Genomic DNA, 23,305 nt, shown 5'->3' on the forward strand with positions numbered 1-23,305 from the left:
TAATCGACCCTCACGGTATCAAAATCGTGTCGACTGGGTTAGGCGTGATGCTGCCCGAGAACAGCTACGGCCGAATTGTTGGCCGTAGCAGCTTAACAGCCCAAGGGCTGTTTGTCGCCGAGGGGACGATAGGTATGTTTATTAGTTATTTTATAGTGCGTAAAAGTATAATAATTCTTAACACTAATAGACGCCGACTATCGGGGACCCATAAAAGTCGTCGTCGCAAATGTCGGGGAAACCCCCTACGTTGTCAAGCGGGGTGATCGTTTCGCCCAATTGATCGTGACGCCGGTTATATTGCTAAGACCGGTGGAAACGGCGGTAAATATTTTCAATTTTTTAATTTAAGTTTTAACATGTGACACATTTTTATGTTGTTTCTAGACTTTGACCCCGACGGCACGCGGCAGTGGGGGGTTTGGGTCGACCGGTGTTTAATCTTTTTTAAATGGTGGTGGGTTTTTTCATATAAATATTTGTTATTGTATATATTATATTGTTTGTTATTAAAAAATTTTATTTCTATATTTGTTATTCTTGTCAGACTTATAATTATAGGCTTATTTTCTAACTCCACCTTAATTAGCCTATCCAATGATATTATCTCTTTACTTACGCTCCGCCTAATGTGACAAATAGGATCCAATTAAAAACTGCCGCTTAACTCTCTAGTATGTTACATATAGCACGTACTAGCAATTTAAATATCATTTGTTATCATAGCCCTCGCAATATGTTGTGCCTCATTTTCTTTTTTGTTTACGGGTTAATAGTCAACATTTTGTTAACTCTTTACGAAATTGAACGGCGAAGCAGAAAACAATTAGAAAATAAACCCAAACGTCCCTCCGCCGATTGCATTTCCGAGCCAAATAACGATACAGGGTCAACGTGAAAAATGAACTCTTTAAAACATGTTTGTTTATCCTTGTTGGTTGTTGATTATTTTGTAATATATATTCTGTATTTATTTATCACCCATATCTGTACATCTTATAAAAAGTAAATATTTGATGTCTTAAAATCTGTGCTTTTATTAACTTTAGGCTTACAGAGAAAAAAGGGTAACACCCAATGTTAGCAAGCCAGGGATGACGTCAAGGTTGACTATAGTTTTAGTTTTAGTTTAAGTTAAGAAGATGATGTCATGGGGGATGAAACTAACAGCTCGGGCTAGTCCAGACTTGTCTGAAAAGTTTGGTTTGAGTCTGGTGGATGGGGAGAGGGCGGCCATCTTGGGGCGGCGGCCATCTTGGATCTCTGCGCATCTGTATAGTCCCTACTACTTCCGTGGCCTACAAGATATCTGTAGGGGAGGTCTGAATATGAGCCTCCGCGGACGATTTACAGTTTCAAATGACTACAAGAGGCCGACTCCATCATTTTTTGGGTGAAAATGCCGGTTACATTAGTCCTATGGGCGTGCTTTACTTATCAGGGGTAATTATGGTACTTATGCAATTACTTTGCATTATGAGATGTGCTCCAAAATGGTTTAATTAAATTTTTCTCTAGACCTTTTATGAGGTAGCCTTTCCTTTGACTGGAAATACCTAAGCCCATAGATTCGGCTTACTAACGACACAGACCTTTAAAATACCTTTAATTATAGAAAATAATTATGATAATAAGTCATCTCTTAAAACATTCCATTCGACCGGGCCCTTATTAGCTTAATTTGGTCCCATGTAGTCACTTTTTGCTGGCCTTTTTTATATGAATTAGTCTCTTATTCAACTAAATTTGACCGTATGAGTGACTATCTGCCCTGTGAAACTCTTTAGGCTTCTTTAATTTTAGCTCATAAAATATGAAGTTACAAGAAACCCATTTATGAGTGACTGTGAGACGCTGTCTGTACTACTTGTGTTGCTAAATTATTAGACTACTTTGCCTAAAAACATAAATATCAACTTTGAAGTGAAAGAGCTGTTGGTGTAGGACTTATTGGCTTAATTTATGTTTGCCCGATCTTCTACAGAAAAGAAACAAGTGCAAAAATGTTTTCCGTGGCCTTTGGTGATTCTCGTGAGAAACAAAATTTAAATATTTTACTTTAAGTTATTCATGCTTAGTGGGGAAAGGCGAGAATAAACAACTGAGAACATTTTGGGAGAAAGCTTAAGTTATGAATCTACCACTCTTCATTCAATTTATACCATTTACCAGTGGCGTCGGAACCGGGGGGGGCAGGAGGGCTCAAGCCCCTGCTATAACAAAATGTGAGGGGGCGCTAATTTTCTTAGTTTGTATTCATTTAGGTATTAAATTTTAGATTAAAAATAAAAAATTTCTATATTTTAAGACATACTGCATTACAAAAAATTGTAAAGCATATTTTAGCTATACTTTCTGAATTTCTTTAATAGTAGTCTCACCCCTTGAGAAATACCTTATGCATAGTCTCATTCCAGGTTAATATCCCCTTACAGTCTCCGTTAGACCGTTATACATGTTGGTTTAGTTACACATTGACATCGTTATCGCGTAATTCGTGCCGTTAATGTTAGATGTGTGAATACACTGATTCACAGAACCAGTGGCGTAGGAAAGGGGGAGTACAAGGGTACATGTACTCCCCTAAAATTCTACTAGGGCGCCTAAATAGGTCAGAAAGGGCGCCAAATTTATATTCAAAGGGCGCCAAAATGATACTGAAGTGAGAATATTTTAGAAAGTATCGCATTTTATCCTATAATTTCACTAATCTTCATATATTTTGGGGATTTTGGAATAATTATTTATAATCCCAGCTCTATGACGTTTGAAACGCAGAATTAGCGACATCTCATTTGGTCAGATAAAAAAATCGCGGAGCTCGCTGCGCTCGCTCAGGAGATTTTTGCCTTCCATTTTGGCATAATTAAATTTAAAGAATTTTGGAGATTTTATTTGAAATGATAGCAATTACTTTGAATTCTGAGCTGCACTTCAATTTAATTTCACCTGAGATTTTTCATCTGAAATGTCAAAGCTCACAGATTAAGTTCACAGACCTTTAAAATATCTTTAATTATAAAAATCGGTTTTCAGTGAAAACCTCTCTTCCTACCTGACCCTTTTAAATAGCTTGTTTTGGTAAGTTTCAGTCACTTTTAAGTCTTTTTTGTTTATGGGTTTTTAATTATTAGCCTTTTTGCCTTCTGCGTGAGCCCTTCAGTATTTAATTAGATCAAGGTGCGATGTAACGGACTTTCAGGAATCTTACATTCACACTGAAATAGAATCATCCACACTTCAGGTCTTATCACTTATGAGTCCTATCAGGGGGGGGGTTATTATGAACTCCTGGTCCTATAAAATCCTATAATTTTACAATGGGAATCATATATTTCATATTAAAAATTCTCTTAAAGTGTTTGTGCCCTGACTACGGGCAACAATGACTTGAAAAAAACTAAATCACTTAGCAATTATCTAAACATATTCAGAGAGGATTGATAAGATTGAATAAAATTTCATGTGCAGAAAATTTTCCACAACCAACACCTATCGGACACCGATTTTTGGAAAATCATTCATCATTTCACTGTGATTAAAGTACAATGTTTCAACCGTGTTCAATGTATTTTACAACATTTTTCTTAACTTTTTGGAGGGGGCGCCCAAATCCATGTTTAGACTGTACCCCTCTAAATTCGAAACGTTCCTACGCGCCTGCACAGAACAATGTCTAAGAAACACCTCCGCAGCAGGTTTGGGGCGTCATCCCATACATCCTCCTTGGTCTTCATCGGAGCCCGAGCCCCCCCCCCAACCTCAAAACACTTCCGACGCCCCTGCCATTTACTGTTTAAGCTATAGTTGAAGATAACATTTTTATAAGTATTATATTTAAATTTTAACAGACATTATTCACTAGAATTAACAAAGGTGTAGGCCTGTCCGGGCCCCTCCAGAGGTACGGGCCCCGGGAAAATGGACCAAATTGCCCCCTCTCTCGACGGCTCTGCAAGTGACTAACCCCTCGCCTCTAAAGCCTGGTTTTCACTGGCCCAAAACGCAGGAAAAACAGGTAACTTGCCGCAAAATATCGCGTTTTTTGGGCGGCAATCACAAAATTGGTTTTCTATTTTTCCTCAAATTTTTACTTAAAGGGAAGCGGTGGCCAATAGAAATCGACGAATGCGGGACGTCATAGGCTTGGTTTTGATCACCTCGCGAGAGGTTTATTTTCGACGCCATTTTTTTAATTGAAGGCGTTTGTGTGGTCGAGTTAAATTTACAAAAATGTACTGTTAACGATTTGTTAAAGGACTTTCGCTTAATCCTTATTTATATGATAAAAATTAACGTTTTTACAAAGACAATAAATTCTAAAAAAATCTATAGGTTGCTATTGGTGTGTTTTCAACATAATTGGAAAGACTTGGTCTCCACGAGCTTGCACACTTTCATGATATTATTATTATAAGTACCATAATTACCCCTGATAAGTAAACACGCCCATATAACTAGTGTAACCGGCATTTTCACCCAAAAAAACGATGGAGGCGGCCCCTTGACCATTGTTAGTCATTTGAAACTGTAAGTCGTCCGCGGAGGCTCATATTCAGACCTCCCCTACAGATATCTTGTAGGCCACGGACCAGTGTTGGTGTAATGGCGACCTTTAAGCGCGCGAGTAAGGTTTATGGTTGTAACTTAAAACATTATTTTTGTTGCGACATATATCAAACAATGATGGATAACGGTACTAATTCATCAATTTATGTAGGTTAAATAACCATAATCATTTACACTTACGATATTTGTAGCTTAGGCTTCTGTGGCTCGCTGTGCCCATTAGTGTAGCAGACGAAACCTTAATGTTTACTTACTCAGAATTCTGACCGAGAATCTATGAATGCTATCCATTTACCGAGATTCTAAGTCAGACTTCTGGGAAGTTAGAGGCACCCTTAGAAACGTCTCCCATTGGCTAAAAAAGTTGGGACAAAAATGGCCGCTCGGCGTCGCTTATACCTAACTTGTATAGGATTCAGATGAGCATGCTGGTTACATTAGTCAAACGGGCGTAATCAGGGGTAATTATGGTACTTATGATATTACAAGTTTTAGTGAAAACGTTTTTCCGCCTTTTTTTAAGGAATTTTCCGCCAAATTTTGGCGATTATTTTTCAATGTTACGTTAAAAATTCGGCAGTGAAAACCAGGCTTGAGACAACGATTTATTTTCGAATATCTAGGGGTAAACTCGTCTATGAAAATCGCGAGTACGAGTGCAAACCGAATTACATCTACAAAAATTTAGCGAAATATATTAGAGACATTTTGCTTCTTACTTAATTGACCCGAAAAGGAAGCGTAGGCGATCATGGAAAAGATGAGCCAACCAATCAAGCCGACTTTCATGGAACTGCGATCCAATCGCCAGGGTGGTTCGGCTCCGGCGTCAAGGAGGGCGCCGTATTCGTACCAAAGAGCCTCACCGAACGACCAAAAAAACCTGTTATTCGAGGCCTTCAAATCGACAAAGAATCGCACAGCCAAAAACTTCAAGAAAATGGCCATAGCGGGAAACAGGCACAGAATGCAAATCCATACCTTGCAAAGTTACAATAAAGAAATTTGTTTAGCCTTGATCTTTTAAACGCTATAGGGATAGGAAAACCAAAGATGATGGGGGTTGGATGCGAAATCTTAGAGAAATAGGTGCGCTAGCTGTGGAACGGCACAGATTGGGTGGAACGCCAAAAATGGGGGAGGAATAGTCGGACTCAATTGTAATTGGTTCTTCTGTAGCCCTTATAAGCCAATTACAATTGAGTCCGACTATTCCTTCCGCATTTTTTGGCGTCCCACCCAAACTGAGTCGTAGCGCACCTATATTTATCTCAGATTTCGGATCATCTCCCCATCATCCTTGGGAAAACTAGACGCGGTGGCGGCAAGGAAATCACGGCACGAGCAACAGCAGATTAGTAATCTAATACATCTAGGAACGTTCGAATTTCTTAGTACTGTTTAATGCCTTTAGTGTTGGCGGTAAATAAGGATCAGTTAATTTTCTGGTACACAAAGTTACTAAAATTTTCAAATTACTGTTTAAAGATGGACTTGGGTAAATGAGATCTCAGACCACCTAACCCATGGACAGGCAACTGAATAGAGTAATTTCTTTCCCATATACGGCAACGTCATAACCCTCTATCTCTTACCTTAGTGATATCCCCCTCCCCTTCCCTTCCGGGGGCAAATAGTATTCTCTAGTACAAAGTTGCCCCTAACGTAGGGGATACACAGTTCACTCCCCCTCTCAACCGAAACTACTCTATAGGGGCTAGGTTTGATTAGAGCAAAGACTGACACTAGCGCTGTGGCGGCGGATGTTGGAAGTTTTTCACCAAACCATAGTAAAATTCGCGCCATTTTGTTTTTTGAGGAGTAGAGATCTCCAGTCACCGATATGGGGAGGAAATCTGATTAAATTATAAAAGTTAGTTGAATTTCATTATTTGTTTATATTAGCCTCTCTCTCATTAAAGATTCATAAACGATCTATCAAGTTAGTTTTTGTAAATATCACTCTGGTATTGTTTATAAAGTCTGTTTAACATTAAGCCTTAGCTAAAATATATCCCGAACCATTAGAGACAAATTTTTCTTTACGGGACATTTGGCAACAAATTGCGGTCGGCAGACGCGTGAGGGCGCGTGCTACGCATTGCCATTTGTTAATGTGGGTTTAACATGGTTTTGCCTGTCCATGGGTTAAGTGGTCTGAGATGAGATGTACTCATTTAAATTCACCTTTAATTTTCCAGTAGAAAAAGTAACTCTTTATTAGGTCTCTTTAGGACTAAATTATCTTTTGGGTCACTAAAGCTTACCACGCACTAGTCCCTTTTTGCCAGCGTCCGTCCTATGATATATTTCGAGCACCTTTACTGGTGTACTTACTTCCAAGCTAAATGGTTTAATTAGTGCCAAGGCTCTTGGCAATTCAAGCGGAGCGCGCAAAACGAAAGTGGCCTTCTCGTTGACATCTGGATGGACAAAATCCCCCACCAGACTTCTTGGGAAGCTGTTCTGAAGCGTCATGCTGAAGTTAACTTCCTAAATTATGGAGGTAGAGGGTAATTTTCTCTTTAAATTAAGACACGTTTCGTTAAAATCCTATAAGATTTCACCAGGGGTCACGTTTAGGCCTATCAGGTCCAGGCGCGTAGGAACGTTTCGAATTTTTGGGGGGTACAGTCTAAACAAGGATTTGGGCGCCCCCTCCCCAAATACAAGAAAAATGTCGAAAAATACATTGAACAAGGTTGAAACATTGTACTTTAGTTACACAGGGTTCGTACGGAACCTGGATAACCTGGATAAGTCAGGGATATGGAAAATAGGAGCAAAAGTCAGGGATAAGCCAGGGATTTAAAAAAAATTACTAAAAAGTCAGGGATATGTCAGGGATTTCGTTTGGTATATCAAACCATGCTTCGACCAATGCTAAATATGAGACAGGTGTGATGAAGTGGGCTCTGGTAAACACCTTAAAATGGTCAGGGATATTTCTAAAATTTGGTCAGGGATAACCTGGAAAAGTCAGGGATTTTGAAAGTAAAAATTTCGTACGAACCCTGTTACAGTGAAATGGTGAATTATTATGATTTTCCAAAATTCGGTGTCCGATAGGTGTTGGTTGTGGAAATATTTCTGCACATGAAATTTTAATCAATCTTATGAATCCTCTCTGGATATGTTTAGACAATTGCTAAGTGATTTAGTTGTTTTCAAGTCATTGTTGTTCGTAAGTCAGGGCACCAACCCTTGAGACAATTTTTAATATGAAAAATATGATTCCCTTTGTGAGACCAGGATTTCATATTAACCCCCTGATATGACTCATAAATGATAAGACCTGAAGTGTGGATAATTCTATTTTAGTGTGAATGTAAGATTCATGAAAGTGCGTTACATCGCACCTTGATCTAATTAAATACTGAAGGGCTCACGCAGAAGGCAAAAAGGCTAATAATTAAAAAACCATAAACAAAAAAGACTTAAAAGTGACTGAAACTTACCAAAACAAGCTATTTAAAAGGGTCAGGTAGGAAGAGAGGTTTTCACTGAAAACCGATTTTTATAATTAAAGATATTTTAAAGGTCTGTGAACTTAATCTGTGAGCTTTGACATTTCAGATGAAAAATCTCAGGTGAAATTAAATTGAAGTGCAGCTCAGAATTCAAAGTAATTGCTATCATTTCAAATAAAATCTCCAAAAATTCTTTAAATTTAATTATGCCAAAATGGAAGGCAAAAATCTCCTGAGCGAGCGCAGCGAGCTCCGCGATTTTTTTATCTGACCAAATGAGATGTCGCTAATTCTGCGTTTCAAACGTCATATTTGTATATATATATATAAATTTAAATAGAAAAAAATTGAAATATTAAAGGCCTGTTTGTAAATGAACATCATCGGCTACAGCTCTGAGGAAACGTTTTTGCCTATACCGGTCTAGGACTCCCTCATTGGGGGTACCCGCTCTCCCCCTGAAATAGTCGGTGATAGCGGTATTGAGACTAAAAATAGAAAGAAAAGATATTAGGGATCCATCTTTAAAAAAATAATGCTAATTAACTTACGAGCCCGAGCGAGACGTGTTAACGTAAACCGGCATAGGGTTTCCGGGAGTGGGTGTTATGTCAACGAATGGTATGAGTCGAGAACTCAACTCCCGGAAGACAACATCGTCCTCGCGGAGATCAAAACCATGTCCGAGATTCTCCGCGCGAATCCTCACTAAGTCCTTATGGACATCAGCAAGGATCCTATAAAAATGTTTGAATATAGCCATTAAAGTTTTAAAAAATATAGAGACCTTACCTGAAGAGACTGCAATCATTTGGCGGATGTTCATTTACTCTCGGCGGGTTTTCCTGGGGTTGAGGTGGGGTGGATGACGCTGCTGTCGCTCATGAAAATTTTGTCTCGGGTCCTCCTCGTCGTCCGTGTACAAAAGAACATCGTCAATATGACTGTACGCCCTATTAAGTTCAAAAGTTAGTCTTTCCACGATTTCAGAAAAAAACAGTATGCTCACATGATGATTGTGCGTGATGTTCTGGCCGAAGCTAAAGCGAGAATGATTTTAGGATTGGGAAACTTTCCGTATATATAGTATGGAGGGGGACCGTTGAAACCCAGACACTCTTTACCCCCCTTATAATTTACAAAACGGTTTCTTACATTTGGCGGTTAGGGGGTGTGAAAATTGAATAGCCCCCCCCCTCCGAGACGCGGATATTTATGTTAGCGAAAAAGCCCTAGATCTACCATCTGTTGGGCGAGCACCCCGTAGGCGACCTTGTCAAGGAACAGTTTCGCCCGCCGTATGTCGTGCTCGGTTGCCGTCCGAACGGACGCGGCGTCAATCACGCCGTCAACATCAACCTCCCCTTCAGCTTCCCTGTATATTCGGGCTCTCCTTTTAAAAAACTTTAAGATGGCCGTATTGAGACTGTAAAGAAAAATGAAATTAGAAATGGTCTTAAAAATGAAAAAAACTATATAACTTACAAGCCAGAATAACAGTTAGCTATATTTAAGGGTTGTTCCTCGACTAGGGGTGTCTCTTCTAGGGGTTCTACAGGGAATACCATGAAACCCAACAGGGTCTGACCCAGGGCTTCGATAACATAATTTGTCTCGACCGCGTACACTTGTTCGACGGCCGTGCGTACTTCGTTGTTGGCAAGCCGTTCTTCTTCCTCGGCCGCCTGGTGGATCTGGGCTAAGATCCTGCTCAAATTTTACGGTGGAAATATAGCTACTAAAAAATAGGCGAAAACATGGAATGTTTACCGTTGGATGTTACAATCCAATGGCGTAGGATCTTCATCATCCTCATCCAATTCCTCATCAGAATTGGATTCATTCTCCCATTCCTCCTCCCCTCCCCCCCACCACCACTTCCTCTAGTTCCGCTAACGGAAAAGGCTCTTCTTCTAAAGGTTCATCTGGGGCAGGTGGGTTTAGAAATTCAAAGACCTCATCCCCAAACGGTAAAGGGTTGGGCGTCCTAAATACAAAAAAACACTTATTCTATGATTTCAGGAGAAAAAACATTATACTCACATGTTGAAAGTTTGGTGCAGGATTTAGTCTTAGTAGTAGTAGTAGTAGATCGTCAGTGTTTAGGCTGAGAGTGATTTTTGTATTGGGTAAATTGCCGTATTTATAGTACCCATGGAGAAACCGGGGGGTTCTTTTAGTCTCCGACGGTCTTTCCATATACCCCAATACAAAAACCTTATGATCTTTCCAATATTCAAAAGTTGTTATTGAAGCAAACGAGACGCAAAATAAAAAAAGTCTAGACCCTCTCACATTCCTAAAAAAAAACAGAATTTGACCCCCGACTTCAAATGATTCCTAACGATAATAATAACACATTCCTAGCCGATTTCCATGTACCCTAGCCGCAAAAACCTTATGATCTTTCCAATATTCAAAAGTTGTTATTGAAGCAAACGAGACCCCAAAATAATAAAAGTCTAGACCCTCTCACATTCCTAAAAAAAAACAGAACTTGACCCCCGACTTCAAATGATTCCTAACGATAATAATAACACATTCCTAGCCGATTTCCATGTACCCTAGCCGCATGTCTTTCAATAAATTTATAAATAATACAAGTCTAGACCATCTCACATTCCTAAAAAAAAACAGAATTTGACCCAGACTTCAAATGATTTCTAACGATAATAATAACACATTCCTAGCCGATTTCCATGTACCCTAGCCGCATGTCTTTCAATACATTAATAAATACAAGTCTAGACGCTGTCACATTCCTAAAAAAAACAGAATTTGACCCCGAATTTAAATGATTCCTAACGATAATAACACAATTCTAGCCGATTTCTTTGTAGACTAGTTATTGTTGTCCACAATGCTTTAGAAGCGTCTTGTTATGGTCTTATAAATATATATGCCTATCCAGATCAAATGACAAAAATTACGTTTTAAAAAATTTATTTCAATACAAATTTACACCAGGCCAAAAAGATTGACAACGCTTATACGTCTCTTTAAATAAGAAGTTTGAGACATTAATATATTAAATATATTATACGATTGAAAATCAAAACTTATTCCGCGTTCCTTTAATCTACTTTCAAAAGCCATTAATATTTTATACGGTGAAACGTATGAGCCAAAATATGATAGTACACGGTCAAAATTAATATGATCTTCAATTTCTTCGAAAGAAAAGAATTCACCGTAATCTATGTGTAATATTTTATATATGGTAATAAGTTCAGCGCAAATCAAATCGCCAAGTAATAAATAGACCTGTTCGTTCGATACAAGCTTTTTCATATGTTCATTGATATATGGCATTAATCGATTTAACTCGCTTGCTTCTGAAGCGTTCAATGTGAAGTCGATACTGTCTCCACACCTGATATTCGTTTCCAGCTTTAGATTGTTAAAGGTTGCGTGTGCTGATGTCGAAGATAATGGAGTATCGGCTAAAATAGCGTCGTATGATGTGGGTTCTTGGCAACTTGTCCATCCGCTAAGCGGACCAATTTTGGATGCAAAAGCTTGCCAGGTGTCAACATCAAAGCAAAACGTAGACAAATCTGGTTCTTTCTGGCATATTCTAATCTCTATATTGAGATCAGACGTGAATCCGAAAGATAGAAATACTTCTCCCAAATGAAATCTCGACTTGATTTTTCGAGGTTTGGACGGGAGTTTTCGTTTACGAAAATTATCAACTTCCATTCTTATCTTAGAAAAAGCAACCGTTGCTATTATACCAAGCGAGCGCCCAAAACTGTTACGCAAAAATTCTACTTACAATTCAAGCGACCTTCTTATTCGAATGTCAAAATCAAAGTGAGCCCTAACATGGCTTAGGTCTTCATTCTTTAGAGGGGGAGAAAGGGGGTTAGTTCTAGTTAAAGGTTGGCTTCTTTCATATAGGGTAAACATGTCTGGGCAAAGATTTGTTCTTGTTAGAGTTTAGCTTGGGGGTAGAGAGAGGGGGGAGTTCTAGTTAGAGTTTAGTTTTAGGGAGAGGGGGGTGGCAGTTCTAGTTTAAGGTTGGCTTCTTTCATATAGGGTAAACAGGTCTGGGCAAAGATTTGTTCTTGTTAGAGTTTAGCTTGGGGGTAGAGAGAGGGGGGAGTTTTAGTTAGAGTTTAGTTTTGGGGAGAGAGGGCGGGTGGCAGTTCTAGTTATGGGTTGGCTTCTTTCATATAGGGTAAACAGGTCTGGACGAAACTGTGTTGGTCGGTTCTAGTTAGAGTACGGGTTCTTTAGAGGGAGAGAGGGGGGGATGTATCTAAAAAAGATTACATTTTTGCTTCGTAAAAAGCCGTTACGTACAACATGTGGGGGGAGGAGGGGGTAAGGTGAGTGTTATGACCTATATAAGGCAATATGTTGAGTATGCAAAACTCATTCTCTACTTCAGAGTTATAAAGTAAAGACGAATAGCATAGTCTCGCTTTTAGAAAAGTTTTACAAAACCTGCCCGGACACGTCTTGATTTGAAAGGTAACGTATTTTTATATTCTTTTTTGTTTTTCATGGGGATAGCATTTAACGTAAGTTTTTTTTACTATAAAAACGCGTAAAGCTGGATCAAGAATCTATTTTATTCGAGATCGAGGATTTTGCCGCGTTACGACCATGGCAAATTAAGAAAATTTACGCTTTTTTCTTTTAATTTATGTACATTACTCAAACTTAACCAAGCTAGAGTCGGGGAAATTTTACCGACTTTTTTGTCTAATAGAGGATACGCTATTCTTGAAACATTTACCGACATATTTAAATATATGTTAAGCGTACCGCGTGAACCCGAACAATGCCGCAACGCGGAAGAGTTGGACACATTCTATAATAATGTGCCTTTAGCGTATCGTGATCTATATAGGGCCCGTTTCGAACAAAGAGCGTTAGAAATAAATCAACGCGATATAGACGCTCAAGAATCTTTTTTATTAGAGATCGAGTCGTTGGTTGTTTCACGACCTTGGCCCATTGAGAAAACCTACGCTTTTTTCTTTAATTTATGTACAGTACTCAAACTTAACCCAGCTACAGTCGGGGAAATATTACCGACTTTTTTGTCTAATAGAGGATACGCTATTCTTGAAACCTTTACAGACATATTTAAATATATGTTAAGCGTACCGCGTGAGCCTGAACAATGCCGCGACATTAAAGAGTTGGAAACATTCTTTAATAATCTGCCTTTAACGTGTAGTGAGCAATCTATGGCTCGTTTCGAAAAAAGGGCGTTTGACATAGGTCAACGCGATATAGACGAAATGCAAGCCGAAAATCTACTCGTTGATGAGCAAGATGAAAACATGATTAAAGCTTTAAACATTTTCGAAAAGGAAGAATCAATTGTGCGGGAATTTGAATCTTCCCAGAATGACCGTATAGCTCGCGACTTTTTAAACAATAATCCAGAGCTGGGTTTCGCCTCTTAAAACGATTTCGCCTCTATAGATTTTTCGGGTCTTTGTAATTTCCCTGATTAATCTGGAGGCGGAGCGAGGGGGGCAGTTATGACGCCAATAGATTCTCTACCTCACTGTGAAATTACGGATCAAGGAGTGCAAATGTACCCTAGATTTAACATTACGGGTCTCGAAATCACCGTAAGAATAACTAATAATTTGGTTGAAGGCTTAGCCAATATTGTCCAGGCCGTTCTTAATAGGTTAGCTCCATCTGATATGATTCAGATAACAGCCAAAAGTTTAAGCTTGCCAAACAGGGGCGAGATATCACTCTCATTTCGTAGAGCTGACCAATTGGACTCTAAATCTGTTTTCCCTTACAAAAATCCTCTTTGGAATTCCAAAGAAATTTATTTGGAACTATATGTACCTCTATGGTTTTCAGTCTAAAGAGTAAATTTCCAAAGAATAACTTTTGGAACTCTTAACAGAAAAATCTGTTAAATCTGCTATTGTTTTTTACCTATGGAATTCTTAAGAAAATGTTTTGGAAAGGGAACTTTAAATGAAAAATTTACTTTGACAAAAATTGTTACTTAAAATTACAATCTCACTTTAATAACAATAATTGAAAACTAAAATTACAATTTTACTTAAAAACTATAACTAGAAACTAAAATTACAGTTTTACTTTAATAAACTTAAAAAATAGTTACTATTTCTTTTCACTTAATTGCCTTCCAAAATATAATGTATTTCACATAAAAATACTTTTTCCTCAATATTCATTCGTATGCACTTTTTTAGAGTATCATTATCTGTGATTTCAACTAGTACATTTTCGTTAAATTCTTTGACATATTTTAAGCTTTCTAAAAGCTTTCCAGAGTTACTTTTTATTGGGTTTTTTTTATGAAACTTTATACTTTCGCCTATCATGTAGAATTTGGTTTCGTTTTCGTGAAATGTTTGGAATATTTTGTTAATTTTTATATAAATAGTATCAGTCTCAGTCTTTATGCTGGCAAAACAGTTCTCTCTATTTTTGCTAGCGCGAGACTCGGTTGTAAATGATATGCCATTAATTTTTAATGATTTATAAAAATGCTTAGTTATCTCCCCTAAATTGTTTAACCTTAACAAGTCCCTGTCACTATTGCTAAATTCTACCGATGTTAACGCTGGCCCCACCATAAAATAGTTTTTTATCTCAGTTGTTGACGGAAACTGACTAAAATAATTTGTCAAGGAATCAAAATAACGTTTGACCAAAGGGTTGTTTTTAAAAATATTGTGCTCCAACATTAACGTAGGTAGAAATTGTAATAATATGAACTTCTTGGCAATCTGAAAATGGACATATTGTGTTCCATTAAAAAGCTTCAGCAATCGCTCATTATTATTTTCAAAGGGAAAAGCTGAGAAAAGCCACAGAGGACCCCACCTTGACGCACACTCAACCAAATGTAGCAATTGATGAATATTGAAGACCATATACTCTTTTCTGTATAATCGCTCGTAATCTTTGAGAAAGTTAACACATATATATCTTGCCTCGTAAAGAGTATCGAGTGGTAAAACTGAGAGCATTAGATTTTGAAACAGTAAAACAAGTGTAAGCCAATGTTCATAGAAGATTTTAGGTAAAATACCCTTCAATACGGTAACTGAGTAGAAAAGGGCCCAAGATAGCCATTCTGAAGCCTTCCAGTATTTACGCGTTGAAAATGATCGCGGTCTACGTGAAAATTCCTTAGGAACTTTGATTTGTAAAATATTTTCATCTAATTGATCTATTATGTTGCCAATATATTAGGGAAGTTTGTGGTTTTTACTGTCCAACCACATATTTGTTGTTGTTCTAACTACCCCTAAACATAAACAATGCATGTAGTCTGGTACCATATCCTCGCAAATATCAAAATTCTTGAGGTCTAGCAAAACCGAAGGACCTTTAACACGATTTGATGGTTCCCCGTTAGTAACGGCTATGCGAGCATCATCCAAAACAGATTGATGAGTACGATTTACAAAAGTGTCGCCAGCTTGCGTGCTATAGACACGGGTCGTTCAATACCTTTGCTAACGGTTTCTCCTGGGTGGTTACACCAAGGACACCCATACAGTCCATTAAATTGTGTCATGTTCATCATTGTACATCGTGCTACCGAGTCGACAGAGCATGGACCCGGAAAAACTCGCGTTTTGATGACTTCGTTCCTTTTATTTCGCCAAGTTAAACCTCTGGAGGACAGTTTGTTCATGGTGGTGACAAAAGGCTTTAAAAAACAATTCATGTTCGGTTTCTTTTCACCGAACCATAGGCCTGCAACGAGGGTATTCCTCCCTCGAATATTTAGTGGCAATTCATTTATAACAAACTGCAACGGCCAAGTGTCAAATCTAGAAGATTTGAAAACGGGTACGCCATCTGTGTTTCAAGTAATAGAGATATCGTTTGTGGACATATTCCTCTTGTTGTAATTTAAAGTGTGCGTTATGTCGCTTACATCAATGCGAGCTTCCTTAGGTTTCACATCAAGGCTCATAAGATGGAGTAAATTCGATATTTGACTCTCGATATCGAAAACTAGAAAGTAATCACCATTCTTAAGCAGGTATTCTTCATTATACTTTTCACCACAAATGTCACATTCACAGTCAATCAATTCTGCGGGTTTTGGACCAATGTAGTTCAAGTCACAAGACTTGCAATAAAAGTGGGGAGTGAAATTTGACTTCGACCCATCAAAATGCTTAAAAAACAAGAAATTGGTCAGAGGAAACCCTGACGTGGCAATTGGAGGCAGGTGCCATTTTAACACCTGTAATAGGCTTTTGGTAGCTTCTTCGGATGAATGAAATCGTAAAATGTGTGACATAATTAGTAAAAGGCTTTCTTTTCTGCTTAGCCGAGATCCCTCGTACAGCGAGTCATCCAATTCAGATTTATTTTTATTTACCTGATCAGTCAGATTTATTTTTATTTTCCGGATCAGAATCACCTGTATCCATTACTTCATCTTCATCTGACGAGCTCCATGTATTGAAATCGCTTTCATTCCTCTCTCTTGATTGAATATGCCATACATAAATTATATAAATAAAATGAAAATAAATGCTGTTAAACATTACATACCTGTCATTGTCGTCTGAGTCTATTTCTTCATGTTGCAATTGGTCGAGTATTAGTTCATGTGGTTGTGGTATATTCAAATCTTCGTTCAAAAATTCTTCTAAATCTTTTGAAAATTCTGGATTTTTTGGTAATTCTCCTACTCCGTTAGGGATCGATTTCCTTAGATTCATATATCTCGTTCTGGACCGTTTCGGTATTTTTCCCACATTATTCCACAAATACTGTTTGTAAGACATTCTGTATTTGTTACAACCTACGCATGCTCTAAGACTTAATCTCACTAGTATTAATCGGACAATAGATAAAAAATATTTAAGATATCATAAAATCATAATCATTAGCTTCCTTCGGCCTCCACGCTTCTGCCATGTGCTTCTACGCAGCCCTAGCTAGAACTTAAAAAAAAACAGCAGTCAGGGCTACCAGCCATTTTTTTCCGGTTTATCCGATGACTGGAGCTGGACGGCTGGTATTGGCATGCCTCGTATATTTTGTATATAAAGACATGGATTTCAAATTTACCGCCAAATATAGTGCGTACCAGAATTTGACGCATGCGCGCGGAGCTCACGGAGCCCAGCTAAGCTGGCGCCGTAGAGGGGCGTGGAATGAGCTTCAGCTACTCAATGGGTTTTTACATTTTGAGAATACACGTTGGTAAAACGTAAAAGTCTTTATTCCCTGATTTCGTTTCTGGCGCGTTGTTGATTCTCGTGTACTAATTTAAAATTAAGTTTAATATGAGTAAATGGGGCCTCCACTTTTTAGTGAAATGGATAGAGCTGGACATCTGGGATAATTACCCAATTAGAAGAATTTCAAATAAGACATTAGTTGCAAAAAATGCGGCAGCATCTGATTCTGATCTGAAGAAAAATGTAAATACCGTTACTGATATTCGTTGGGACGACCATAAAGAATCGGCTCCTGGTATATTGCAATATTTTGGTAAGTACACTTTGTCTTAATTAATTTCTTCTTTCATTCATAAGAGAGTTTAATAACTTGACCAAGTTTAATTCCAAGCCCTTTCGATACTTTAATATTTCAATAGAGTAATGGCAGCCCAAGTTACCTTCCCATAGAGCTTAACACAGACAATGGTACAGAGCTGTTGTTACTCTATTTCGCCCCGAAAAAGAAAAATAATAATAAAAATGGTTTTTAACTGTTAAAAATCCAATGGTTTTAAAAAATAATTTTGTTAAAATAGGCACAAATGAGGAAGTAGAGAAGAGAAGAGCCTTAGAGGTTATGAAGAGCAAGAAATCTAAGCGTAGATATGTTAAAACAAGTACTGCGATTAAAACGGTAAAAAATAATTTTATAAACAAAAATATTATTGACCATTAACTCATCTCTATATTTCTCTCAGCAAAACACTCGTTTATTGCAAGAATTAAGAGAGGTGTCTGACAATGAAGATAACGAGGTGGCTATTTTGAATGAAACGGACGGTGCGACTATTTTAAATGAAAATGTCGAGGCTGCTATTTTCAATGAAGATTTTGAGGTGGTTTCTTTTCAAGAAGAAAATGAGGTGGCTTTTAATGAAGAGGACAAGGCGGCTAATGGCAGTGAACAGGATGATAAAGAACGTAGAACTAAACATGAATGTGGGGCCGCGACTGGAGGAAGAGACGAGTTGGTGCAAGCATTTAAGGCCAAAATTGATAAATATAAGGCAAAAAATAAAAGACTAAAGGAACAACTAAAGGAACAAAAGGAACTTAATGGTATGTTACTTAAATAAATTTTCATAAATATGGTTACTAATAAATGTTTCCTGTAGACGTCGGATCGTTGGTTAAAAAACTGAAAAAATTCCATAATGTGCATTCTTCTGAGGACCACACACAACTGTCCTCTGTCGAAATGGTTTGTAAATTTGCATAAATTTCAGCACCCTGAGCATGATAACTAGGCCAATCCTACTATATTCAATGAAATTTTATCAAAGAAAAATCCATCTGCCCAGAAATAGTTTTTGCTAACTAAAATGTATTTTTTTGTAATAGGTCTTGATCGGAAATGGAGTTCCAATACCCAAGTCACAACTCTTGAATGCCGAATTTTCGGCCAATGGAAATCCTGCTTCATTCGCAAGAAACCTGTTATTCTTGTTATTCAAACCAGACGAAATAGTTAACATTTCTCTATCAGGAAAACAATCAAATGCTCATAAAGGTATCCCCGCCAAAAAACAACTTTATCCAGAAAAAATCTCGGCTATTATAGGTATAAAATTTTTAAATAAAAATTTAGTTCATGATTTTGAATTGAAAAACTGTTTTTACCGCGATCTTATGGTTGAAAAGAAATTTTCTAATAATAATTAACAGCACTTAACTGCCAACTGGTTTTGAAACTTCTCAAGTTGAAAGCAGAAGTATAGAATTTATATTCTATGATTTTAATTTATTTTTCAAGAACAATTATAACGGTTTAATTTTTTTAGATTATACTTGTCAAAAGTATGCCGTTCCAAAAAATGTTGTAAAAAGGACTATTCAGGATAAGATAAAGGAAACAACCAACAAAGCTAAAGATAAAAATTAAAGCTAAATGGATAACTTCAACATAAGAATAATAAATTTGATTTTAAATTTTGATTTTTGTTGGAAATTCTTGTATTTTGCTATAGCTGACTGATATTTTAATTTCTCTACTAGAAATTAATAGTAAATTTATTAACTACAAAAGGTAAGGCTGTAGCAGCTGAAGTTGCTTCCCCGTCACGAAAGGCATACCCTTCCCCCAGCCTCTATAGTAGGCAACAATTACTGACACCCCCCGGGTTAAACCTACCCTTCCCAAAGGATTTCTTTGGCAATCCCTTTGGAATTCATAAAGGGATTCCAAAAACATTCTTTGGAAATCCAAATTTAATTCTATAAGACTATAAGACATTCCAAAGAATTACCTAAAGACATTCCAAAGGATTACCTAAAGATATTCCAAAGGATTACCTAAAGATATTCCAAAGGAAATTACAATCCATTTTCTTAAGGTATCCCTTTACAATTTCCAAAGAAAAAGAGGCCAATATTCCCAATTATTCCAAAGAATACCTTTTGGTTTTCCAAATACATTTCCAACGGAAATTTCTTAAGGATTCGAAAGAAAGTTTTTGTAAGGGTTAGATGAGATAGAGTCAGTTTTATACGATGATGAGTTTGAAATATTCTTTTTGGGACCCATCGTCTTAAAATTTCATGTGGTGAGAATCCCGGTGGAAGGGTTTGGCCGTGCTGCTCTCAAAGGAGTGTGGTCCTTTGATAACTTTTCTCGTGACTCTTGAGGAATTATCAGGATCGTGAACAATGATAATCTGTGTTTAGCGAGAGCGATTTCCGTGGCAATTGCGCATTCGGAACATAAGAAAAACCCGACTAATATCGCGCTTAAAAACAAATTTAAGTCGATTTCGTACACACGAGCGGATAGAGGCGATACGGCCTCTCAACGAGATGCCGCTATAGAGCTTTGCCGCAAAGCTAAAGTTAACCCGAAAGACTGCGGTAAAGTAGAATCTATACAAAAATTTAAAGCCGAATCAGCGCAATATAATATATTAATATATATTTTTAAAAATAATTTGCCCGAGTTGATTTTGGGGGAAATCGACAATGACGACAATAGACCTCGTTTGATATTAATTAATCAAAATAGACATTACAACTTCGTCACGTCTTTAAGATCTTTGTTTGGGATGGACCATTACTGTGAAAATTGTCTGGTAGGATTTAGAAACAAGAGAGATCATAGTTGCAATCTTTATTGTTACAATTGTTTACGAGATCAAACTTGTACGGGTGCTGACCGAGCGTGTGACAAATGTCTCAAGGTTTTCAAAGGAGATGAATGTTTTAATTATCATAAACAAGATGGTGTAGACGGGAAGAGTATTTGCACGCAACTATTTCATTGCAAACAATGTTTCACGCAAATAAATTTATTTAAGCGTAAAAATCAGCCCCATACGTGCGGTGAGACCTATTGTTCTGTGTGCAGTAGTTACACTCCCAGTCCACACTATTGTTACGTTCAGGTAATTAAAGAAGAACCTCCTAAAGTTCGCCAAGCTAAGAAACAGAAAGTTGTCCCTGATTTGCTTTATATTTTTTATGATTTTGAAGCGATTCAGATATTAGAATCTGAGGAAAAAAAGGGGCGTTAGTCCACCAGCCTCTCCTTTGCGTATCAGAGATGGTCTGCGAAAGTTGTATCGACGTGCCCGAGGCTGGTTTCGTCTGCGGGAAATGTGGGTCACTAGGTCCGAGACAGAGTTTTTGAAGGGGCAAACCCTGTTTCAAATTTTTTAGCTTTTCTAAGAACATTAGCCTCTGTCAAGATGGTAACTTTATTGGCCCATAATGCTAGCGGATACGATAATCAGTTTCTATTGCGAGAGAATATGGCTCTAGGCGAAGAATTTAAACCTAACTGCATAATTAACGGCACTAAAATTATAAATTTAATTGTCTTTAATTTAAATTTCCTTGACTCTTTCAATTTTATCTCCGTACCACTCTCTAAATTCGCCACCACTTTCGGCTTAGAAGATGCGACAAAGGGTTATTTCCCTCATTTTTTATTTAACGTGGTTAAAGATCACGTCTTCGACCTTAATAATCAATTAGCAACAAATTATGTCTTAGAAAACCAATTGCCTCCTCCAGAAGCTTACGGGTCGGAAAATTTAACCTCCAAAAATCTCAAAGAGTTTATGGAGTGGTACGATAAACAAATTGAGGAGAAAAAAGGCTTTAATTTTCTGGAGGAATTAAAGTTTTATTGCATCAAGGATGTTGTGATATTAAAGTTAGGTTGTCTAGCTTTTAGAAAAATTTTCTTGGACATTGCCCAGGTGGAACCTTTCCAGGTCGCGTGTACTATAGCCGGTTTGTGTAGCTGGGTATACAGGAGACACTTTATGGATAAAGATTCTATAGGCATTATTCCTCATAACCTCTATAGAATGATTGATAATCAGTCACTTGTGGCTATAGAATGGTTATCCTGGTATGCTCACGAAAACGGCGTAAATATACAGTCTGCGTTTAACGGCTCGGAAGCCAAAGTTTTGAAAATGAAAGTGGACGGTCTTTGTGATAAAGAGGTTCTAGAGTTTAACGGGTGTTATTTCCATGGTTGCCCCAAATGCTACAAAGTCAACCGTAACCAGTCTTTGCAAGGTGATCCTGGTCAAACCTTGAACACCTTGTACGTCAGAACTTTAAAAAAGAAGGAACGAATCGAGAAAGCGGGTTTTAAAGTAATAACGAAGTGGGAATGTGATTGGACTAAAGATAAAACCGATAATCCGGCTATTGGTGTTTTTCTGGAAGCAGAAAACATTAAAGAAAAAGGCCGAAAACCTTTAAATCCTCGCGATGCCTTTTTGGTGGAAGAACGTCGGTACTTAAACTATACCATAAAGTATCCGGCAGCGAGAAAATGCATTACGTTGACGTAACTAGTCTCTATCCTTTCGTCAACAAGAGAAAGAAGCTGCCAGTCGGGCACCCAGAAATTTTACTGGATAATATTCCCGACATTTTCACATTCGATGGATTTCTGAAATGCGAAGTTTTACCGCCAATTAGCCTCTTTCACCCTGTTTTGCCAACAAGGTTAAACAATAAATTAGTTTTCACTCTTTGCCGGGAGTGTGCCTTGAAACGTTTCCAAGGAGACTGTCGCCATTCCGACGAAGAGCGAAAACTAATCGGCACTTGGGTGATTGATGAACTTCGTGCCGCTGTAAATCGGGGTTATGTTATCCTAAAAAAGATAGAGGCCTGGAAATACAAGGTGCGACAATATAACCCTGAAACTGGCGAGGCCGGCTTGTTTCAAAAATACGTTGATTCGTTCCTTCTTCATAAGCAGACGGCTAGTGGTTACCCCTCGAATTGCGTTACCCCCGAGGAACGTGACAATTATATTAAAAATTTTAAAATTAGAGAGGGGGTACTTTTAGACCCAGTCATGATTAAAAGAAACGAAGGGTTGCGTAGCGTAGCAAAACTTGCCTTGAATAGTCTTTGGGGTAAATTCGGGGAAAGAGTGAAACCAACCAAAACGGAAATTATCAAAGAACCCCGCAGACTTTACGAACTCTTAAGTAACCCGGATGTTGAAGTAAAAAGCGTTTTAACCATAAATGAAGAAACGCTGCTAGTCAAATGGGTTCCTACGACTGAGGCCGACGTTGTTTTGAAGCATACCAACGTCTCTATAGCCTGCTATACAACGGCTATGGCCCGTCTTTGTTTATTAGAATATCTGGAAATTGTCGGGGATAAATGCTATTACTACGATACTGACTCGCTTGTGTACATGTCCCCCCTGGGAATACCGCTAATAGAAACTGGTAACTTTCTGGGTGAAATGACCAACGAATTGGAAGGATATGGTAAAAACGCCTACATTGATACCTTTGTCAGTGGAGGATGCAAAAACTATAGTTATTGGGTAACAGATCCAGACTCTGGCAAAAGGTTCAATACAACCAAAGTCAAAGGGTTTCGTCTTAATGTCTCTAACGAGAAACTAGTCAATCACGAAACTTTAAAAGGATTACTAGGCGTTGATTTAGACAAACCCCTTTTGCCCATAACTGTTCCAATTCCGAGACACATTTCGAGGCTTCCCAATCACACGCTTGTCTCTATAGACACTCACAAAGTTTATAGAGCCACGGTCGATAAAATCCGTATACA

The 23,305-nt window shown here is 37.9% G+C and overlaps 2 protein-coding genes across 2 annotated transcripts; one reads left to right on the plus strand and one right to left on the minus strand.

Moving 5' to 3' along the window:
• Window positions 1–8,394: 8,394 nt before the first annotated feature.
• LOC149640130 (uncharacterized) lies at window positions 8,395–8,819 on the minus strand. The gene is made up of 2 exons (XM_089850862.1): window positions 8,591–8,819; window positions 8,395–8,527 (listed from the first exon to the last, which is right to left on the minus strand). Exons 1-2 carry the CDS (start codon window positions 8,800–8,802, stop codon window positions 8,395–8,397), a joined length of 345 nt encoding a protein of 114 aa, XP_089706988.1. The 5' UTR covers window positions 8,803–8,819.
• An 11,967-nt stretch (window positions 8,820–20,786) lies between these two features.
• On the plus strand, window positions 20,787–23,298 carry LOC149640131 (uncharacterized; the record flags this gene model as incomplete). The annotated part of the gene is made up of 4 exons (XM_089850863.1): window positions 20,787–20,853; window positions 20,903–21,037; window positions 21,191–21,998; window positions 22,061–23,298. Coding segments are annotated over exons 1-4 (2,248 nt in total), but the record flags the coding sequence as incomplete, so codon positions are not given.
• Window positions 23,299–23,305: the final 7 nt, after the last annotated feature.

This window comes from Phalangium opilio, unplaced genomic scaffold (genome assembly GCF_054372755.1).
Source record: "Phalangium opilio isolate 3A_F unplaced genomic scaffold, DU_Popi_V2 ptg000094l_1, whole genome shotgun sequence".
Lineage (NCBI taxonomy): Eukaryota > Metazoa > Arthropoda > Arachnida > Opiliones > Phalangiidae > Phalangium > Phalangium opilio.